The sequence below is a fragment of the Hippopotamus amphibius genome, chromosome X, assembly GCF_030028045.1.
Source record: "Hippopotamus amphibius kiboko isolate mHipAmp2 chromosome X, mHipAmp2.hap2, whole genome shotgun sequence".
Classification (NCBI taxonomy): domain Eukaryota; kingdom Metazoa; phylum Chordata; class Mammalia; order Artiodactyla; family Hippopotamidae; genus Hippopotamus; species Hippopotamus amphibius.
Window position 1 is genome coordinate 115,823,612 of NC_080203.1, and position 22,682 is coordinate 115,846,293.

The following is a 22,682-nucleotide window of genomic DNA, read 5'->3' on the forward strand; positions in this document are numbered from 1 at the left end:
CTACATAAATAAAAATTTGTTTGATTCTGCTATACAAGTCCCAAGTAGAAAATGCTTGGCCTTCAATGTTTATGTTAGAAAGAAGAAAAGCTAAAAGAAAATTAACAAGTACTTAATAAAAATTAGTGCAATAAATCCAAAGAAAGTAGAAGAAAGGAAATAATAAAGGTAAGAAATCAATGAAATAAAAAGCACAATAGAGACTCAACAAAGCCAAAAACTGCTCCTTTGAAAAGGCCAATAAAATTTTTGAAAAAATAGGCCATGAATCATAATAGTAGTTGATGAGAAGTTTCTGAGACAAAAGATTGTTGGAATAGTGCTTTCGAGAATAAAAACCACTAGACTAATGGGTTTTCTTGCATTTTTTACAACCCCTTGGAGGAGGTTGAAGATGATTTACAAATCATAAAGTCCCTAAGACTTAAGAGAATTTGAAAGGGATAAAGATTTTCTTTAAGCTTGAGCTATAATCTGTATCTTGCCATCATTAAATGCATTCCTAGTTAACTGAAGCTCCTACTGCAATATTCTTGACATACGTATTATTTATAAAGTGTTGACTTTCAACTCTTTTGGAGTACACTACTTATGATTTCTGCTGTCTTTTTAAATGTTTGTTGTAGGAAATACATTAGTCACTGTTTGCTTGTAATAGGAAATTATATTTTATAGAATGTATTTATTCCCCGTTCGCCCGTCTCCCGCAGCAGGCTTGAGCTCCGGCCGGTCGCGCGTCGCCTCCCGTCGCTTACGTCATGGCTCTCAGCGATGCCGACGTGCAGAAGCAGATTAAGCACATGATGGCTTTTATTGAACAAGAAGCCAATGAAAAAGCAGAAGAAATAGATGCAAAGGCAGAAGAAGAGTTCAACATTGAGAAAGGTCGTCTTGCGCAAACCCAAAGACTGAAGATTATGGAATACTACGAGAAGAAAGAAAAGCAGATTGAGCAGCAGAAGAAAATTCAGATGTCCAATTTGATGAATCAAGCGAGGCTCAAAGTCCTCAGAGCAAGAGATGACCTTATCACAGGCCTACTAAATGAAGCAAAACAGAGACTCAGCAAAGTGGTAAAAGATACGACCAGGTACCAAGTACTGCTGGATGGACTGGTCCTCCAGGGTTTGTACCAGTTGTTGGAACCCCGAATGATCGTCCGTTGCAGGAAACAGGATTTCCCTCTGGTGAAGGCTGCAGTGCAAAAAGCAATCCCCATGTACAAAATCGCCACCAAAAAAGATGCTGATGTCCAGATTGACCAGGAGGCCTACCTGCCTGAGGAACTAGCCGGCGGGGTTGAGATCTATAACGGGGATCGCAAAATCAAGGTTTCCGATACCCTAGAAAGCCGGCTGGACCTCATAGCCCAGCAGATGATGCCCGAAGTGTGCGGAGCCTTGTTTGGTGCAAATGCCAACTGGAAGTTTTTGGACTAAGCCTGCAGGAGGTGGCGTCCACCTGCTGTGTGATGTGGACGTTTCTGACATTTGAAGAAACAAGACGGCCTGTGTCGCTCCCTCTCTGCTGTCCTCCTGTTCTGAATCTGTCAGTGGATGCCCTTCTGTAGCTAACGCCCTGGCTGATGGGTAATGATGGGAGAATCTCACTTAATATGATCAGGAAACTTTCCTCTAGATTGTCTCAAAGTAACACAGCTTCCCACTGTTCTGCAGCACGAAGGTGAGGGGTCAGGTGGTGGGTGCATGAGTGTCCCCACACCTCCTGCTCTCCTAGGGTCCAGCGTCCAGCCTAGAGGGGGCGGGGGTGGGCTCTGGGGTCAGGTCTCTGCTCTTTGGGCTTCAAGTGCATGTGGGGACTCATTCCTTCCAGTAGCTTCCCTGTTAACCTCTTGGGCCTAGAAGTGTCTGTAGATGTGATTTAAGATCTAAGTCGTCAATATTCTTTATTTATTAAAACACAACACATACGTGGGAAAAAAAAAATGTATTTATTGTAGGAATACAGATTGCAATGGATATACCAGCCTGATAGTGATGAACTTTAATGTATAATTTCACTATTATATAAGTGGCATGAATTCACTTTCTGGTCTTGACTTTCTCTCTACAAACTTGTTTGAGAAAATAAACTTGTGATTCTACCAGATTCAGTGCTAACACCGACAAGGAGCTTGTTCCTTTGACACTCCTCCATTCTTTTTGCTAAGGTGAGCAACAACCAATACTGCATTATGAATTCTCAAAGCACTTTAAATCAAAGAGATTACTTCCTCTCAGGTATTTTCATAAAATATCTTTGGGACCAATATTTTCACCTTCCATTTTAACCAGAGCTTAATCAAAGGTGGCTTATAGTTTTATTTCATAATAGAATAAATGTACCACAAAAGCTACTTAATGATCCCCTTTTGACTACAATTTAGGTGTCCTACAATTGTTGTTATACTAAAGAATGCTGGAATAAACATCCTTCTACATAGGTCTTTGTGAACAGGAGCAAATATTTCGTTATGATACATTCCCAGATATGGAATTCTGGGTCAAAGGGTGAGATACTTTAAATCTTGACAGATGTAATCAAACTGTCCTCTTTAAAGAATATACCAGTTTATACTTCTCACCAACAACATATCCTCATCAACATTGGCTGCTATAAATCCTTTTAATTTTTGCCAGTTTTAATGAGTGAAAATGAATTGCATTGTTAGTTCACGTTTTTTATTACTAGATAGGCTGAACACTTCACAAATGTGTATTGGGTACTTGCATTTCTTTTATAAACAGTCTATACATATTTGTGAGAATGATTTTCCCTGTTGCCAAAGAGCTCAAGTCAGACGCATTGTTCAACGGTGTTTTATCCTCCAGAATAGTGTGATTACCCTGCTGCCCACTGTTTGTAAACATTCCCTTAAATGCAAACAGTAACAGGAGTATTTGTCTAAGTTCTTCCTGAACAGTGATATGATCCCTGAGTTGGAAAGTGAATGGCCCAGCACAGAACTCATTTTCTCTGATGCGGCAAGACCCTACCTTGTGAGTCACTGGCAACAGCACAGCCCTTCCCTGTTGTGGAGCCTGAGACACAAAGAAAACTATGGAGATGAGATGCCGCTTCTGCTCCTGTCTGTGGGACTTCACTGCCACTAACTGCCATCTTTGCCCAAATCACATCAGCAGCACTCAGTGTGCTCATGAGTCTGTCTTCTTCCTGCTAGTCTTTAGCCCACTTAAAGTGATGCAACATGTATTTTGTTCCATTTCTATTCTATCTTATTGATTTGTACTAGGAATATTAATCTTTCATATTTCCTGTAAGTTTTAATTATTTTCTCTCAACCTATCATCTTTTAAATCTGTAATCTCCTTGGCCATAAATTTTGAACTTTATGTATCAGATCTAATAACTTTTCATTTATGGCTTCTGGGTTTGTTTTGCCTTCCTCATCCAAACTATTAAAATAATCTAAGAGTTTTTTGTTCATAATTTTGTCTCAATAAAATGAAATCTTAAGTAAGATTTTAAATAAAAGATCTTTTATCCCCAAATGACTAACAATTTGGACTAAAAATATCCTATTCTTTTCCTCACTGCCTACAGCATGTATTATTAAGGACACTTACATTTTTATTTATTTATTGGGCCGCACTGTGCAGCCCGTGGGATCTCAGTTCCCCAACCAGGGACTGAACCCAGGCCCTTGGCAGTGAGGGCACAGAGTCCTAACCACTGGACAAACAGGGAATTCCCATTTATTTACTATTCTTGTGAATCTTACTTTTCCAAATTCTTAATATCAACTGGACAAGTTCTTTAAAAAATCTTACTGAAATTTTTATTCAGATTGCACTGAATTTATAGGGGAAAAAAGTCATCTGTACAATATTGAGTATTCTAAGAATATTGCCTATTTTCTCATTACTCATATGCTCCTCTCTTGTCCTTCAACAAATGTTAAGTTTTATTCACATATATTTTGCATAATTTTGTTAAATGTATACCTGGTTAAGTTTATGCCCATTACATTTTCTGATCTGTTGTGCGTGTGTGTATGTGGTATAAACTAATTAGTAAATTATTTAGTAAACTAATAATTTTTGCATCTTTATTTCGAACTGTCACCTCGCTGAACTCTTGTAGCAGTTCAATTTTTTCAGTTTCTTGGTTGTATGCTCTAGGTAGACAATCTTATACCTTGTAAGTAACGTTCTGTCGTTTCCATTCTCAATATTTCTAACTCATTTGCTAAGCCTCAAGACAACAATATTGTAGAATTCAAGTGGTAGCTGATATTCTTGACTTGTTCCAGCCCGATAAGAATATAGAGAAATCAAACAATAACATGAATTCCAGTGCGATGCAATTGATGACTACTTCCCAACCCTCTGAATTTACCCTTGTTTATTTCATTAACCTCACAACCCCACATTCTACCCAACTGAAACTTTACACCACCTACAGCATTATGGAAGGATACTATTGTGCTTCAATGTTTTATCATTAAAAACAATGATTCTGATAGTTCTCTAAGTACCTTATATCAAGTTAATAGTTTCCTTCTATCACATTTAAAAAATTTTGAATTCTATCAAATACATCTTCAAGTATGCTTTTTTCTTTCTACCTATAAAAGACCCATGTACAATCAAGAATGCATTCCTCTTTCAACATAATGCTGGACTTAATTTAGGAATGTTTTAGTATGGATTTTATAACTTTGTGAGAATGGTCTCTAGTGGTTTCCTTTTGCTTTGTTTCTGGTAGTATTCTCTCCAGGTTTGGGCAGCAAGGATATAACAATTTTGCGCAATAAATCAGAATGTCTCCTTTTTTACCTCCTTCTCATGTCCTACAATCTGGAACAATTTAAATAAGCAGGAATTACTTATTCCTTGAAATTTGGCAGAATGTATATTGTGAGTTTGTGGAAATTTCTGCAGAGGTAATTTTTTAATAACCTCAGTTTCTTGATTATCAGTATTTTAAGGGTATCTGCTTCATCTCTGGTAATTTTAAAAAATTTTATGTACTTCCAAAGAAGCATCCATTTCCCTTCACCATATTAAATTTTTCTAGAAATAAAATTTCAAAAGTTTTATGGGAGTGCAGCTATTTGCACACTCTTATTAAAAGTTCTTTTTTGCTCTGCAAAAACCACACATACACACCTTTGAAGGTTACAAAGAGTGAAATAGTGGAGCGAGCTTTCTAGGTCAGCCTGGAAATCATTTGGAAGATGTCAAAGCTATCGTCCTCATGCCCCCATTCCCATGAGACAAACTTTACAATTTATCAGAGTTGTACATAGCATTTTCTCTTACAAAAAGGCTGCAGTGGGACAAGTGTGGAAATGAGGAGTTGTTACAGGGCTATTCTAGGTGAGAGCCACTGGTGGCTTGGACTAGGACAGCAGCAGTGCAGATGGTGAGAACTGATAAGATTCTGAAAATATTTTAACAGGAGAGCCAAAAGGATTTACATATATAGTGTACTTTCATCAGTAACATCACATTACAGGCAGATTCTCAACCAGGTACAACTTTTGCTAAGAATCACTGTACTGACTTGAAGTTCTACGAAAATAAGGCCCCTTGTTTTCATATTTGTTATTCCCATTTACATTAAGCACAATGCTTTGCAAATTTGTTGAAATTCACGTGGTTGTTTAAAATAGAAAAGTATTCTGGTTTCAGTTTTAACATGAGATTAATTACAATAAATTAGTCCACTTGGGTCTTATGTTACTCCAGAATTTCTGGTAGAAGGTGCTTACAAAACACATGGGGACATGTTAGATATGAAATTAATGTTTGGGTTAAAACCTTGCTTCAAGTGTGTTCTTCATGCTATAACACAAAGCTTCAAAGTTAAGCAAGTACGCAACATTAATATGCTTCCTCAAAACATAAACTTACGTAACAACCAGAGCCACAGTTTCTAAACTTCTACAAGACAGCATTTCTAATACCCAAAAGAGTACAAGGTTATAACTGTGGCATCAAGCCCCACATTAAATGCAAATTTAAGAAAAGCAAACTAAAGAGTGTTATCAGACTACCAAAACTTATTAAGATTCTGTGTTTTTTGATACACCTACTTCTCAAGTCTTTAAATGTGTTACTCAACACAGGGGAACTTTAAAATTAATGCCTGGGCTCCACCCAAAGCCAATTAAAATCAGAATCTCTATGGAGCATCTATTTTTTTTTAAGCTTCTCCTACTATCGTAATGTCAGCCAGAGTTAAGAACCACTGCTTTAACAGAATTTTATGACACAAAAAATAAAAATTAAAATGCACAGCACAGGAAAATGTAGGAACATGGCGAATAAGTTAAAAGCCAATGAGCTTGGGGACTCGAGGGGGGGGGGAGTCAAGGAAGGGAGGGAATACGGGGATATGTGTATAAAAACAGATGATTGAACCTGGTGTACCCCCCAAAAAATAATTAAAAAAAAAAAGCCAATGAGCTCACCCTATGCTGTATAACCTTTTTTACTTCCTAAAAATGTCAAAGATTACTAATATTAGAATCTAATCATAACCTTAGCAATTAAGCAATTAAGCAAAAACATAAAATAAGGCCTGGAAAGATCTTTGTTACTTAACTAAAATCATCTGATGTTAACATTACTTTCCAGTGGGGGAGGGCTGTAGGGTTTCAGGTGTAAAGCAATGCAGAAACAATCACAGGGCATCACAGGGAGAGGGTGAGAACTTCGGGCTCTAGTTTCCTGCATTCTAGTCCAGAAAAAAAGGAGAGAGAAAGCTGTGTCCGTGGGAACAAGCCCTCATGCCTGAAAGGATAATTTTATTTGAACCTATGAATTTTCCACTCAAAATTAAAAAGATAAAAGCAACATAAAATATGGGCCAAAGGGAAGTTGGTCTTCAAGAGCTTGTCTTCAAGTTTTTACTGATATAATAATCCCTCAAGCCTGGAGCTACTCAAAGACGTATCATGAAAAATAAGAAGAAAAATTTTATTTCAAACAGGTTCAGTGGTATGCGTGCTACAGCAAAGGCTGGTTGTAGCAAACAGTTTCCTTTCAAACCTGCACTGATGTATAAATTAGACATTATTTGGGAATGATTAATTTCTGGTAAAATGTAGATTCAATCCAACATTATGCCAATTTTTACATTTATTGTAGACCCTATTTTAGTACTAGAGGTTAAATTTTCATCACCAAGAAATGAGAATAACCTTACAGCTACTATTAAGGTAATGAGCTGTGAAATTAATTTCCCACTATTGCTTTGAAAATATACCCCCAGATTGTTAAGAGAAACTCCGACTTCATCCAATTCTGTTATTTAATTCTTCAGTCATCATCTACTGTTGGCTTGATTGTCACTCCTCTTCTTATTTGACCCCAACCAATTAAACTGCAAAATGAAAATAAAAGAAGTCGTGAATCTGACATCCATTTCATTATCATTACCACATAATCACATGACATAACTAGTTTTACTTGCCTATCAGCTAAATCTGAATTTGTTTCCAAAACCTGCCTCTCCAGAAAGAAAGCTCACACTATCTTCTTAGACCCAGAGAGATGGCTCTAGCCAGAAGGAACAACAGGAAAAGCAAACAAAAAGTTGCTACTATAAATATGCTCATCTTCACTCTATCAAAATATACCTGCCCCTTCAGAACCACTAACGAAGAACTTTCCAGTCTGCCCAAGGAACCATGCTGATACACAAACCACCTCAGTCTGATTTTTTTTTCACTCTCTTTTCCTCTTTGAAAAATGTTATGTTTTGTCTTTTAACCATTCACAGCACTTCAACAGATCACAATGGCTTGCTTTATCATGACTTTAGCTGGTAAAGGAAATTAGGAAGACCTAGAGGGACTAGATAATCTATAAACAGATTACTCTCAAGACCAGAGGGATTTCTGCTCCTTCTCTCTTTCCATGTCTGCTCTAGTCACTGGCCAGGCCAGACTGCTACCTCAACTATAGCTTCTAGAACAGAACTTACCTAAGCATCAGTTAAAAACAACAAATCTAAAGAATATAAAGATCATTCAGATGCTCTCATTTCTTTTAACAATTTTTAACATACTTGCTAATTTTTAAGCAACGTCTAAAATTTCACTTGGATAGAGTCGTCTTATAATTATTAGTAGACAGGGACTTCCCTGGTGGTCCAGTGGCTAGAACTCCACGCTCCCAATGCAGGGCGCCCGGGTTCTATCCCTGGTCAGGGAACTAGATCCTACATGCCCCAACTAAGAGCTCACATGCCGCAGCAAAGATCCTGCGTAGCCTAATAAATAAATAAATAAATAAATAAATACTAAAAAAAAATTTATTAATAGACACAAAAAGATCATTCCTTTCTTTTAAAATACACTGGAAATCAGTATGTCTAAAACAGCAAATAGTACAATCACACACGAGAGTAAAATCAAGCAGGCATAAATCATCGCAAAGCAGGATGATTTACTTAAAAGAGAACAAAAAGTTTAACTTTGCCTAGATTAGACAGTAATAATTCAGATCTTCTGAACAGTAAATGATAAGAGACCATCCTGAGGCACTGTACCAGGGAAGCCTTAATGAGGGAGGCAGGCAGTGAGAAGAAGAAAAAAAAAAAAGCCAAGGGTGACGAGTAATTATGGGGACAATTAGGACACACAACAGTCTAATTTAGAGGGTTTACATGAGACAAAGCAGGAGAAATTTAAAATGCGTTCAAGCAAGCTTCCAGAAAGGTCCTGAATATCAGAAAGTAGTGGGAAGCTACTAGAAATTACTGAGCACAGCATGAAAAAATGTTTTAGGAAGATTAATTTTGACTGAGTGCTTAAGTAACCGTGGAAGAAACAAATGAGGAATGTTTTGCAGTAACTTCTATGTGTGAAATGATGGTGTATGGGCTATAATGAGGTCACGTAGAATAGAAAGGAAAGGGTAGATTCAGTAACTAACCAGGAAAAGAGAAAAGAGACAGGAGTCAACAACATGTGTATGTTTCCTACCTCTATCCACTCGAAGTGCCTCGAAGTAATAGCACCTTACGAGCAACAAGCACACCTAGCACCCAGATCTTCATTTCTAATGCCATTTCCCACTACACTGAACCAGGGCCCCCTAGAGAAAAGGCCGATTCTAAACTGGAGCAGGGGAGAGGTACAAGATGATTTCGGAACATCTTGTGCCAGAAAGTAACTGACAAAAAAACAAAAACAAAAACAAACCCAACGGGGAAATACTGACACTTGCACAAGTCCCGACCTGTCCATGGGGTTGCTATTTGCTTCATAAAACGAAGTAGAGGGTTTGTCTTCTGGGAAGACAAAAGGCATCTTCTCCGAAAAAGCCTCTTACGTAGTTGGCTTTGGCATCTTCCAGAAACAGGAGGGCAGGGATTGAGGCCTCATGAATCTGGGTTTTCAGTTGAGGTAGAGAGAAGACAGTGGCTATTACCAGAAAGTCCAGAGTGGGGTGCAGTTACCTCTAGAACGCATCACTGTTAACCTAGCCTGGGTTTCATGACAGTCATAGAAATGGATCCCTTAATAAAAATAATAGGTTAAAAAAACGGGGGGCGGGGGGGGGATGTCCAAAGGACACAGGAGTCACTTAAAGGGTCTCTACTGGACCAATTCTGGACAATTTGGGTATCAAAATAAATAAGAACAGTAATGAATCATAACCTCCTGAATAAAATAGGATTCCATGAGTGCATGTTACAACTGGATAAGTAAATAACGGGGAAGAAAGAATGTCAAATGATAAATGAAGAGTGGTGGAGTTGGGGGATGGGGATCACCATTTTGTAAACACTATAATCAAGCTCAATTCAGACAAAAATCAGCAGTAGATGCTAAATCCAGGGGGGTGGGATTTGATGAGGAGCAGGCTATTCGCATAGAGTCTCTGCAGAGAACGCTTATTTGCAAGGGTAAAAAGAGTTAACTACATAGTGGAGAAACTGGTTAACACCTTGACTGCACAATCAAAACTAACCTCAACAAGGAGCAATCAGATATCATGTGTCTCTGGCTGTGACTCCCTGAGGAGACATCACCACCTACATGAAAGTATTCCAACCAAGAATACATAACCTGAACCTAATCTTAGGAAACATCAAATAAACCCAAACTGAGGAACAGTCTAGAAAGTAACTAGCCTGTATTCTTCAAAATTACCAATGACAAGTAAGACAAACTAAGGCTGAGGAAGCTCTAGATTAGAGATCAAAGAGACATGAAAACTAAATGCAATACATGATCCTAGACACGAGGGACACAGAGGACATTATAGGAACAAGTGATAAAACTCGAAAGACTGTAGATTTCAGTATTTTAACGATGTTAAACTTGTTGAAGTGATTATGTAAGAGAATATCCTGTTTTTAGGAAATATACACCAAAGTATTAAGACATCAAGGGACAACCTATTCTTCAAATGGTTCAGAAAAAGATAAGGGAGATATTAAACTTAAATTCACTGGTTTTTGCATAGGCTGTATCTATCACAAATCAGGCCTAGAAATACAGATTTCGAAGTCACCCAAATAAATAGTTGAGAGTTGAAGCCACAGTACAGTAACCATTGCATTCAAGATAAAGCGTGTTTGTGTGTGTGTTAAGAAAACTGATTGTGTGTTTTTATTAGACACTGACAAAGGCTAATAAACTTACCGCCAGTGTTTCTCAACTCTTCGGCTAAGGGCAATTTTTTCTCCTACTTCTGTGCACACAGGATTAGTCAAAACGATTTTGCCCAAATCAGCCTTGACGGCACTAACTCTTCCTCCTGTCGACAGGGATCCTATGTTCACCATAAGCACTTCATTCTTAGACAGCTTTTGCACCTAGGGAAATCAAGTGGGGAAAAATAAACCCCAAAATCAAGAAAATGCTTTCCAAGTAACTGCTTATTTTCCTACAACCTTGCCAACAAAAGATGTCAGCAATTTTCCATCTCTGTCAACCTGATCTGAGTAACTTTTTAAAAAAATCATATGGATAACAGGAATTATGAAATCACTGTCATACATGACGTACTGTTTCCCATTTTGTTTTACTTTAAACTGACTGCCACACAGAAGTTCTCAATTTTCAAGAAGTCAAATTTATCTACCTCTTCTTTTTTCTTAATCCCATGTTAACTGAAAAGAATGAACCTCAAGGGGAGGAGTCACGGGAGGGAGGGGATATGGGGATATGTGTATAAATACAGCTGACTGACTTTGGTGTACCTCATAAGCTAGTACAAGAGTGTAAAGCAATTATATTCCAAGAAAGAGCTTAAAAAAAAAAAAGAATGAACCTCAAAACTGGTCTTAACATCACTGTCACTTTTTTTGGAACAGGAATTACAGTAAGCACTCACTTTCGCTGCTTTCTTGTCTCCTTCAGTGCGTACACCTAGAAGCCGTCTAAGCAGAAAATAGGAAATTTCCAATTCTGTGAAGATCTCAGGTAAAGCTCCAACTGCACCAAGTACCTGCCCCACCATTCTGTCAGCCCGGCACAAAGTGGGGTCAATTTTTGTTCCAACTCCTGATACAAAATAAGATATATATGGTCCAACATTTTACTTCCTATAAAGCTGTTTACCCAAAAAACTTAGTCAAACAAGTATAGCATATACCTATACATTTTAATACACACATATTTTCATATTCATGTATTAGCTACATAGCTGTGACAAAATACCTATTGTATCTGAAGAAACAGAATTAATTGTAAACTCACAGATTAGTTGGGCATTTGAGAACAGAAAGATCCTCCTGATTTAAATTCTAAGCAAAGGACAAACAGAGCTCTAACAGCCTAACCCCAAAACGAGTCTAAATATCCTTAATGAAGGTTGAAAAGATATGAAATTCATAATGAGTAGTTTGTAGGATATTTGCCTGCCATTTCTCCCCTGGAAGGCTGATCAAAAAGACAGCTTAAAGACTTTATATGATACCTGGAATCCACTTCAAAATACTTTAGCTGTATGTCTCCCAAGGAGGAGAGGGAAGAAGATATAAAGATGAGGCAAGAATGGTAAAGTATTGATTGGGAATTCCCTGGTGGGCCCAGTGTTTAGGAGCTGGCACGCTCACTGCTGCAGGGCCAGGTTCAATCCCTGTCAGGGAATTAAGATACCGCACACTGCACAGCCCGACCAAAAGGAAAAAAAAAAAGGGAATGGTAAAGTATTAACTGTTGAAGCTGGATGGTGGCTACATGACCACACATTACACTATTTTCTCTACTTTTATGTTTGAAAGCTCCGTAAATTAAATTTTAAAAGTCTCCAGAGTTTCCTTGTTTACAAAACAAACAATAAGGATAAAATCATACACGGTAAACTCCTAATTGAAAGGTACAACAGAAAAATGAATTATATAGCCAAATACCAGAGAACAAAAATACAAACTCCTTCACCAAATGTTTTCTTCTTTAATCCAAAAGCTTTAATACCTCTGACTAATTCTCACTGTTATCTTGCCTTTTTCTGGGTATCTGGTAATACACTATTGTATGAGACCAGAAAATCCACACATTATCTCAGTAATGCCAACATTATGGAACTTATCTTCTTTAATTCCCACCTCAGTGTAACTATGATCTGATATGATTCAACTGACATTTGTGGGTAACTCTCCATTTGCAAAACATACATTAAAAAAAACAAAAACCAAAACGAAAAACACCACTCTATCCCGAAAACTATGTAGGTTAAAAAAAAAAAAGTATAGTGTCTTATGACCTAAAATCAACAGCGAACCACATATGTTCCCCTACCCCATGCAATTACTAAACACCAAATTAAAAATCTATATCTTTATGAGTAATCTGTTTCCCATGAAAAGTACCATAAATATCCACAAATTAAAAGCGCAGGGATGAGAGGAAAATCGTTACCAATAAGACCTCCTGGAGCAGCATACTGAAGATCATTATGCTCTGCGAAAAGCGATACAATTTTGGAAAAGATGGGTTTACACATGAGTTTTCCTTCACTATCTTTGGAAACAATACCAGGTCTGACTTCTATCTCCTGGCCCACCTGTAAAAATATAAATTAGTAATCAGAATTTGTGGGACAACATGATTTCCAGTACATACAAAAAGTCCTAACAGGAAGATCACAAAACTGAAAAGCAATGCCTTCTCTGTTTCAAAGATCACTATTTAAAAAAAAAAAAGATGTGGAAGAGATCTTCAAAATCAGAATCATCCAAATGTTTCGAACTACCTACCACACAAGTCTATTATATAAAATGTGCGCCCCATTCACAGAAACCTATAAAGTTGGAGGCCAAACACACTCAAAAGACATAACAGTAAACAAAGAAATCTATATCAAGTTATTAGACACCATGAAGAAAAATTTATTTTTCAATTTGCAGTGTTCATACTATTTTCCTAATTCAGACAAGCAAAAAAACCACAACCAAAACCTAGTTTACCTTTAATACTCCTTTCAGAATACTACCACCAGCTACACCCCCCTTAAGGTCATCAACTTCACAGCCAGGTTTGTTAACATCAAAGGATCTAATAACTAAAAGAAAACAAAACAAATTAAAGCCAATTGTATTCACTTTAACTTCAGAAAAATTTGATTTTTTAAGTTAACTTTTCTAAAATAGTAAACACATGAGATTTATACAGGGGGAACTTTGCAACAAAATCTAATATTATTCCAAATAAGTATACTGTAACCTTAATTATGACGGAAAAAGTGGAAATAATTTAAAAGTTCATTGATGGGAGGCATATTATGATACACCCATAGTATGGAGTATCATGTAGCCATTAAAAAATATTAGAGCCTATGTCATGATGTGGAAGGATAACCTTCATATATTGTTAAGGAGAAAAGAAAAAAACTAGTTATGCATAGTATGATCTCACTTTCACAAATAAAAACCAAAACAAGGAACATGTATATATTTATACATGATGATATGAACAAAGAGAAAGGTGCAGGAATAGTACACACCAACTGTTCACTTTGGTTACTTCAGGGCTAAGGGGCTAGGCAGGGAGTCTGTGGACCTTTTTCTTCATATACCTCTATATTACATGACTTCTGCGTTAAAAATTTAGTTTTAAAACTTCAACCATAGGACTATGTGGCCTGCGCTGCAGTCCCGAGAGCAGTGACCGTTAACAAGGGGTACGCATCACAATCACCCAAGAGAACACTTCCTACAACACACGAAGGGGGGGCCTGGGTGAAGGCCCACAGGGGTTCAAAGTCTGTTTTGAAAAGGCTCCTACATCTATGTAGAAATCACGGATTCGGATGATCAAATTATACCAATATTAGTACTATGAACTTAAGTAAGTGAAAGAGATGAAAATCTTCATTAATGGTACAATGAAATCATTTGTATGAATGTCCTAATATCCTGCTCCTGATTAAAAAAAAATTCCATACAGAATACTGTATTACTCCATCTTGATCTCATAACGTACCACATACCAAGCACAAAAAGGCTGAAAGTTCCTTCTGTATTCTGGACTCTCTCTCATCAGTAATGCTATCTAGCACTGCTAATGCGAGGGTGAGTCAAAAATTATCAGCACTCTGGTTATATTAAAACTTCTGTTGGCTGCACTGTCTTATCAGCGCTTTCCATTCAAGGCTACTGTCTCCCCAGTCACTGCTGTGCAGGTGTGAACGTGTTACATCAGTTCATTTGTAACTGCGGTGAGAGCAAAAATGGATGCCTGACTTGAGATCACGAAAGAAGAGTAGCATGCAGTGATTCATTTTTTGTGGTCTGAGGGTGTACCTGGTGCCATTATTTATCGAAGACTTTGTGCGCAGCATGCAGAAAATGTTCTGTCGCAAAGTGTGTATGAATGGAATGGATAGAGATGCTTACTAAAGACCTGAAGCCTAAACTTTGGATTAAACACAGAGGACTGCTATCCAAGGGCGTTATGATCTTGCATGACAATGCCCATCCGCACACTTCTGCCCACACTGTCGACACTCTACAAAAACATTTTACGGTGTTAAAGCATCCTCCCCATAGTCCTGATCCTGCACCACTGGACTTTCACCTGTGTGGTCCCCTGAAAGCAGCCCTATGAGGACAAAGATTCACTTCTGATGAAGAAGTGAAGACAGAGGTGCATTTGTGGCTCACAGCTGAGCCTAAAACATTTTTTAATGAGGAAATACGAAAGCTTGTTGACAGACGGACAAAGTATATTGAAAAGCAAGGAGATTATGTCGAAAAATGATGTATTTGTCTTTTCTAACAGTTAATTAAAATAAATTCTACAGCCAGAGTGCAGATAATTTTTGACTCACCCTCGTACAATCTCAGAATTAACTGATTAGAAAAAAAATGTCATGGGGATTGTAATTTATTATCACCTCTGCCGAAATCATTGGTGATTCCCTTAAAGAGGAATCACTGATGTGGAAAAGAGTAAACAAAATCCTATCACTTACCAATAAGTCGGGGTTCTGAAGTAAAGTCTCTTGGGGGTACTGGAATTTTCTTTACTATGTACTCACAGACAACTTCAATATTATATTTTAGCTGAGCAGAAATTGGAATAATAGGAGCTCCTTCTGCTACTGTACCTATATATATGACAAAATTCAGAAAGATCAAAATTCTTCAGTTTTACAGAACTTGTTCTTTACATACTACAGGAAATAGTTAAGACTACTAAAATATATGCCTAAACATCCCCACACAAATGCCAGCAACAGGTAGAAAATGATAATTCCTTTTAGAAAATTTGTCAGTATCCTGTTTTTACTCCTGAAAATGAGTACTACTGCATTTAAGAAAAAAAAAGTCAAAATATATTAACAGATATATTTAATACATCAAAATGATAAAACTGTTTAAAGGAATAAAGTACTCCTAGGAATGAACACTTCACTAATTGAAAGATTTCTAATAACATCAATTAACCTCCCAATAAATGTCAAGACAAAATTATACACTCTGCTAATCAAAGTCTGATGGCACATATAATATTTGCTCCTTATTTATTAAATGTCAAACAGGCTGGTAAAAGAAATGGACCAAACACAATGAGACTTTAATCAAAATGATTTATTCTTTTTTGTTATGAGAGAACTGGGTGCATAGGAAGTCAACCTTTCTAACAAGAAAAACAAGGCTAAAAGAGGATGAAATGTTAACAATGAGATGTCTTCGCTAAAATGAAAACCACTATGCCATTAGAGGAAAGGAACACTAAAAGATAAATCATTGTCAGTTCCAATTCTAAAAGTAGCTACTCAGTAAGAATAGTGTAAGACTGAGGATTTTTTTTATGGATTTTTTAAAAATTAATTTTTTTTTTTGCCATGCCATGTGGCTTGCAGGATTTTAGTTCCCCAACCAGGGAATGAACCCGTGCCCTTGGCAGTGAAAGCACAGAGTCCGAACCACTGGACTGCCAGGGAATTCCCAAGACTTAAGGTGTTTTTAAATGCTTTTGTTTATTTTACCAACACTGAGGAGGATTTTTATTGGATATTATGGCTTCTTACCTTGTACAAATGCAAGGATCTGTTCATACTGTTCTTTAGCCTGACTTTCTTTTACCAAATCAATTTTATTTTGTAGAATCAAAATATGCTTCAGTTTCATGATTTCTATAGCAGCCAGGTGTTCAGAAGTCTGAGGCTGAGGACATGACTCGTTACCAGCTAGATGATAAAGAATAGAAAAGATGCGTGAGAATTAGCTGGAAGTATTTGCCAGAATAGGCAAATCTGTAAGAGAGAGAAAGCAGATTAGTGGTTGCCAGGGACTGAGGGAAAGAGGGATTAGAATGATGGCTTAATGGGCACACGATTTCCTTTTGGGGTGACGAAAATGTTCTGGAACGAGATAGTGCTGATGCTTGTACAACACTGTGAATGTGTTTAATATCACTGAATCATGTACTTTAAATGGCTAAAATGCTAAATTCTGTGTTATGTGTGTTGTACTACCAAAAAAACACTAGCTGACACTTAAGAAAGGAAACGCTTGAATGCCCTAGCCCTGTTCAAGGCAAAAGTCCTGGATTGTTGCCGAGCATCCACATTTTGCCCCTGCTTCACCCTCTGTGCCTGCAGTCACTGGAGCCTCCTGATCATCTGGCTCTCTTCCCTGGCCCTAAGCCAGAAGCTTGGAATCCACAAGTTTGGCATTTCAGGGTCTGCTCTCAGCTTTTGCTCAGGCATAAGGTATAGCCCTCTGGCTCATCCACTCTTAGAGATCTTCTGGCCCAGTCAAGCTCCTGAGGGGCAGAGAGTAATTAAGGGAAGGCACTTAACACAGTCCATGAATTCCAACTACTACCAGAGGCTACTCCCTAACAAACCAGGGAAGAACACTAAAAATAACCATTGGTATCATAAAGAAATAGGAATGTTTTGTTGGGCAATGTTCAGGTGTCCTGTAGTATCTCCACTCGGCATACTTTTAAAAATTATATCCCATAGCAACAAAATCTCTCGACAGCTCACATAAGGAAGGAAGCACAATCACAGCCTTGAAAACCCCAATTCATCTTGACTTCAGCACTTATTATGAACAAGATTTGCATCTAAATACACACCAATGTTGTAATAGACAGCTCAAAGATGTGCACACACACAAAAATACATGTACTTTTACATGTAAATATAAAACTAAAATAAGAAATCATTTCATGTGATCTAAGAGGAGAAAATGCACTATTGACTTTTTCAAATATATACTACTATAAGAATTCTCACAAGACATCAGCCCTAGGTCTATCTTTAGTATTTTGTGATAGCTGGTAGACAAGGATGTCATCCTGGTTGACATGTTAGTTTCCATTTCTGTCACCTTTAGGTACTGGATGTGGCCCTTAAAGGTCTTAGTTTCCCTTTAAATAGTCCATCTTGGATTTGCTCTGCACTGATTTTTCCAAAGCAGTCTTGATGTATTTACCTATCAACAGAAGAGCTGCATCCATCACTGCAGCACCGTTCAGCATAGTAGCCATCAAAATATCGTGGCCAGGACAGTCAACAAAGGAAACATGCCTAACAATTAAAAAATAACAATCAGTCCTAAGATCAATCAATACTTCAACATTCGAGTTACAGATTTCCTAAAATTAATCCCTTTAAATGCAGAATATGAATATGAAATAAGAATATGGAAATCATTCTTATTTCTGTGAAGTCAAGTGGTTATAGGACTTGGTGTTTCTAGACTTTAGAAATAAGATTCCCTCCTGGCTCAATTATACTTCAAAAACAAACAAACAAACAAACAAACAAAACTCATAGAAAAAGAGATCAGATTTGTGATTACCAGATCTGTAGTTACCAGAGGTGAGGGTTGGAGGGAGGGGGAATCGGATGAAAGCAGTCAAAAGGTACAAACTTCCAGTTAGAAGATAAATAAGTAGCAGGGATGTGACGTACAATATGATATAGTTAACACCACTGCATGTTATACACGAAAGTTGTTAACAGAATATATCCTAAGAGTTCTCACCACAAGGAGAAATATTTTTTTCTGTTTATTTAAGTTTATATCTATGAGGTGATGGACATTTACTAAACTTATTGCAATAATCATTTCACAATATATTTAAGTCAAATCATCATGCTGTATACCTTAAGCTTATACAGTGCTGTATGTCAATTATATCTCAATAAAACGAGGAAAAGAATAAAATATGAAAAGAACAACAACAAAAATTACCTACTGGCTGAGAGTAAAATCACTGCAGATCATTACAAAGTGAATGAAATTAGCTATGTGTAGAAATAACTCAAGAGACAGAAACTCCCAAATCCAATCAAAGCGAATACAGTACAAAGTATACAGTGGGAATGTCATTGATTTGAAAGCTAAAAGTGTTAACAGAATGGGCAGCGCCATCTGAAAAAATTTGCCAAGAACTTCTCTAGCATCTTGAAAAGCTGGAATTGCCAATCTTAAGTGGAGAGGGCAGCACGATTTTAACAAAATGATGCTACTCATTTGGAATCATTATTTTTAATAACTGTATGCTCACACTCACAATCTAAAACAGGGGCAGCAAACTGGCCCACTGCCATACCACTCATGCACATCATGTCTGCTTTCACAGCGCAAGAGCAGAAATGAGTAGTTGCAAAGAGAATCTATGGCCTGCAAAGCTGAAAATATTTACTATCAGGCCCTCTGCAGGAAAAGTTTGCTGATATCTGATAAGGGCCACAACTAGGGTGAGGCAAGTGAGGCACTCACCCTAGGTGCAAAATTTAAGGGGATGCCCCCAAAACCCAGTAATCGAAAGAGATAAAATTTAAATTTAATATTTAAAAACAATCAAAATCAATGCAAAAAAATTCATGGTGAACAAAATATCGAACATTTAAATGAAAAGAGGATCAACAACGCCATGCCAAAAGCAAAACAAAACAAAAAACCCCCAGTGATAATGAAGAGAAAATAACAGTAATTTGAGCCTCTCCTTATTCTTAAAAATGATATTCTGTTTATGATTTCTTTGCATTAATTTTTTAAAATTGCATTAAAATACTATTTATCTTGGGAATTTCCTGGCAGTTGAGTGATTAGGACTCCGCACTTTCACTGCTGTGGGCCCAGACTCAATCTCTGGTCAGGGAACTACATTCCCACAAGCTGTGCAGTGTGACCAAAAAAAAAAACCATTTTATTTTAAAAGTAAATAAATAAATATCATTATTTATCTTGATCACCAAGGCCTTTTTTTAAAGCTTCTCCCTCCCCTTAAACTTCGGGCCTCATTCACCTCTCCCTAGTCTCAGCTCTGCCCCAATCTACAATTTCCTTGTGGAACGTCCTCAACCCCTATAAACATCACTAGGTGGATGTCAGTATCCTCTAATAAAGAATAAGCATACGCAACCATATTCAGAAAACAGATGGGTAGCAAGCCCGTGTATTTAAGAAAGGTGATTAAGAACGGCTTTGTTCCTCTAAGAAACAGAAACAACACTGTTTACGAGAAATTTAGGAGGCCTGGCAAAAAGAATCCCTTAAATCCAATGAGCTGTGCTTCCCTCCATTTTATTCTGCTTATGTGATACTTTTCCTTCAGAGAACTCACATGTACATATCTTAATGAGGGTTTAAATACTCGACTTTTCAAATTATTGTCATTATGGACAAGAAAAACAAAATACTAGAAAAATAAAGCCATTCAACAATTAGGTTCACTGTTTAATATCTCAGTAATATATTTCAAAAAGTACAAATCACAAGACAACTAAATATGAAGTGTAAAGTATTTTTAGCACAAAAGAGGTCACCTGACTAATTTGAAGTTCCCTTTGGTCCCTGGAATGTCTGTAGGAAACTCATCGGGTGTACTACTTCCACAGGATCTATAACATTCTGGCCGAGGACAACTTGGGTCGTCAAGTTTATAAATCTAAAAGTTTCAATGAAAAACAAGACTTGGATTTGTTATCTGCACAGTCAGCAATTAAAGTTAGTTTCTAATTTCACTGTACACAGCTCACCTTAGCATTAGCATAGCCAAGTTTGATTGTAATATTTCTTTCTAGTTCATTTTTGAACCTGACAGTGTGAACTCCAGAAATAGCTTTTACAACCGTAGATTTCCCATGAGCTACATGACCAATTGTACCTATAGACAAAGTACAAAAAATTAATTCATGTGCATTCAGTTACACCACATATTTTTTCAGTTTAAGAGTAGAAAACCCAAAGCCATTACTCACTGTAAGCTCAATCAACATCAAACTAATAGTGACTTCAATTTTTCCTCCTACACATCCTTGATTACAAAAAACTTATTCTGATACAGGACTGAGGAGAACTTTCCATGTAACTGACAACCTTGTTTTAAACCATACTCAGCATAATAAAAGCTATCCATCCTACATTTCCACTCACAGAAAAGAGGGCCTTCATTTAAAATAAACACTTGGTAAAAAGTACATAAAATCTTGTATATCAAGAAACTTCCCAGCATTTTCAGAGTGAAGTAAATAGGTATGAGGTGCCCTGACACAACAAAAAAGAATCCATGAAAACAAGACAAGAACTCAGGTATCATTACAGTCAAGAGCAGCACATTTTTATGTTATAATTTTTTAATAGCCTCATGGTAGAGCCTTACTTTTAACTAGGTTTTACTGTGTTGTTTGTACAGTCAACATAACTTCTTCTCTAAAGTTCTAGGTGCCAATTAAGAAAAAAAGATTCTATAGTTAATAATAGCTTATATATCAAACAAAACTTTCGCAAACTCTGCCCTTGCAATAACCCTGTGCGACAAGTACAGCCATGTTTCCCCCTCTTCTTTAAAATGCTACAGGCCTACAGATCACTTTACGCTATTAAACTTTTTTTACGTCTTTATCTTTTCTTCTCACCTAGTCTGTAAGCTAGGCACGGGCAACATGCGCTTCCCAAAAAAATCTAGCAGGCCCTTTGCTCGCAAGAACACAACACCTATTTCTTGAATATCTGTATCTTCGGGTAATTCAAGTAACCACACAAAGGGAGAGATTAAAATTAGTCGCCAGAGATCAAACAAGTCAGGTCTCCAAGTTATTCTTATCTTACCTATATTAATTGTGGCCTGTCTGCTGATAACTTCATGTGAAAGTGGCGTCAACTTGGTAACATCCTGTAATCAAACATTTTTATTTTAAATCGCTGTACGTAAGACGAATCACAATTTTGGCTTTACATTTGCTACCTGCAGCTCGCCACCACTAGAATAGCCCTCCTCTACTCCTAGAGCGCTTTTCCTGTACAAGCAACCTTGGACTCTGATGACTGGGAAGCCCTAAAAGTCCTTCATCGTTACACACTGACTATGAGAGATGAGGAAGGTTGAGGTCCCCCACCCTTGAGAGCCTGAGCACTGAGGACAGCGCAGATATGCCCTTCCCAGCCCTTCCGAAGTGAAAAGCCTTCACGACATTTAACACTGTGACTTTCCAGCCGAATCATTCGGGAAGCTCGGGGTCCCACGCCCGCACAGCCCCACGCCCAGCTCGCAAACTGCCAGAGGCGCACGGGGCGGCGCGAGCGCGGCTTAGGAAGCCGGGCTCCGGATCTCCCTCCTAACCCATGCTCCCGACAGCCCGGCACTGCCTCGTCTCAAAGCCTCCCGGGAGGCCCGCTCATCCCCATTCCTGAGCTCATTCCGCGTCCTCCCAGAGCGATGCCTTACCAAAGTGGCGAGATCTTGCCGAGAAAGGTGCGGCTGCCCTAAAGTCACACCAGCCTCGCCCCCAGCCATCTTGCCCGGAGAGGAAGGAAGTCGCCCGGGTGGCTGCCTGACCGTTCGCAGGTCCCCTTGTGTGGGGCGGGGCGGCGGAGGCGAGAGGGCCGACCAGCGCCCAAGCCTGGGAGAGGAGGATGGCCGCTGCAGCGCAGGCCTCACTGCTTGGACTTTTCTCCCCATGGGTTTGTATAGTGCCTGCCGGCAAGCTGACTAGAAAACACAGTGCCAAGTTGCGGGATCTGTTCGCGGCAGACCCGTTGGGGATTTGTGCAGGCAACAGCGAGGGCAGCCCCAAAAAAGGCCCCTTGCTAAGTGGGTGATGCAACCGACGCGCGCGCTGGCGAGGGTGTAGCCATTTCTGTTTCCCGCGGGGAGGGCCGAAAGAGTTCGCCGGACCCTGGGAGTCTTATCTAGGTTGTGAGGCTGGACAGTGGGAATGTCCTGCTTTACCGATTTCCATACTTTAATAAGGCGCGATCAGCCTCAGGTCCGGCAGGGG

The 22,682-nt window shown here is 38.2% G+C and overlaps 2 protein-coding genes across 3 annotated transcripts; one reads left to right on the forward strand and one right to left on the reverse strand.

Annotated features, from left to right (window-relative positions):
- Window positions 1-696: 696 nt before the first annotated feature.
- On the forward strand, window positions 697-1,680 carry LOC130842074 (V-type proton ATPase subunit E 1-like). The gene has a single exon (XM_057718732.1). It carries the CDS (start codon window positions 759-761, stop codon window positions 1,437-1,439), a length of 681 nt encoding a protein of 226 aa, XP_057574715.1. The 5' UTR covers window positions 697-758; the 3' UTR covers window positions 1,440-1,680.
- Window positions 1,681-6,738: 5,058 nt separating this feature from the next.
- On the reverse strand, window positions 6,739-22,243 carry EIF2S3 (eukaryotic translation initiation factor 2 subunit gamma). Of its 2 annotated transcripts, XM_057718120.1 has the most exons (13): window positions 22,130-22,243; window positions 21,514-21,577; window positions 20,442-20,569; window positions 20,229-20,350; window positions 17,884-17,978; window positions 16,467-16,625; window positions 15,405-15,539; window positions 13,399-13,493; window positions 12,851-12,995; window positions 11,322-11,491; window positions 10,628-10,800; window positions 8,219-8,244; window positions 6,739-7,353 (listed from the first exon to the last, which is right to left on the reverse strand). In XM_057718120.1, exons 1-13 carry the CDS (start codon window positions 22,196-22,198, stop codon window positions 7,349-7,351), a joined length of 1,386 nt encoding a protein of 461 aa, XP_057574103.1. In that variant the 5' UTR covers window positions 22,199-22,243; the 3' UTR covers window positions 6,739-7,348. The 2 variants fall into 2 exon arrangements, with proteins under 2 accessions (XP_057574103.1, XP_057574102.1); XM_057718119.1 differs by lacking the exon at window positions 8,219-8,244.
- Between the last annotated feature and the right edge of the window lie 439 nt (window positions 22,244-22,682).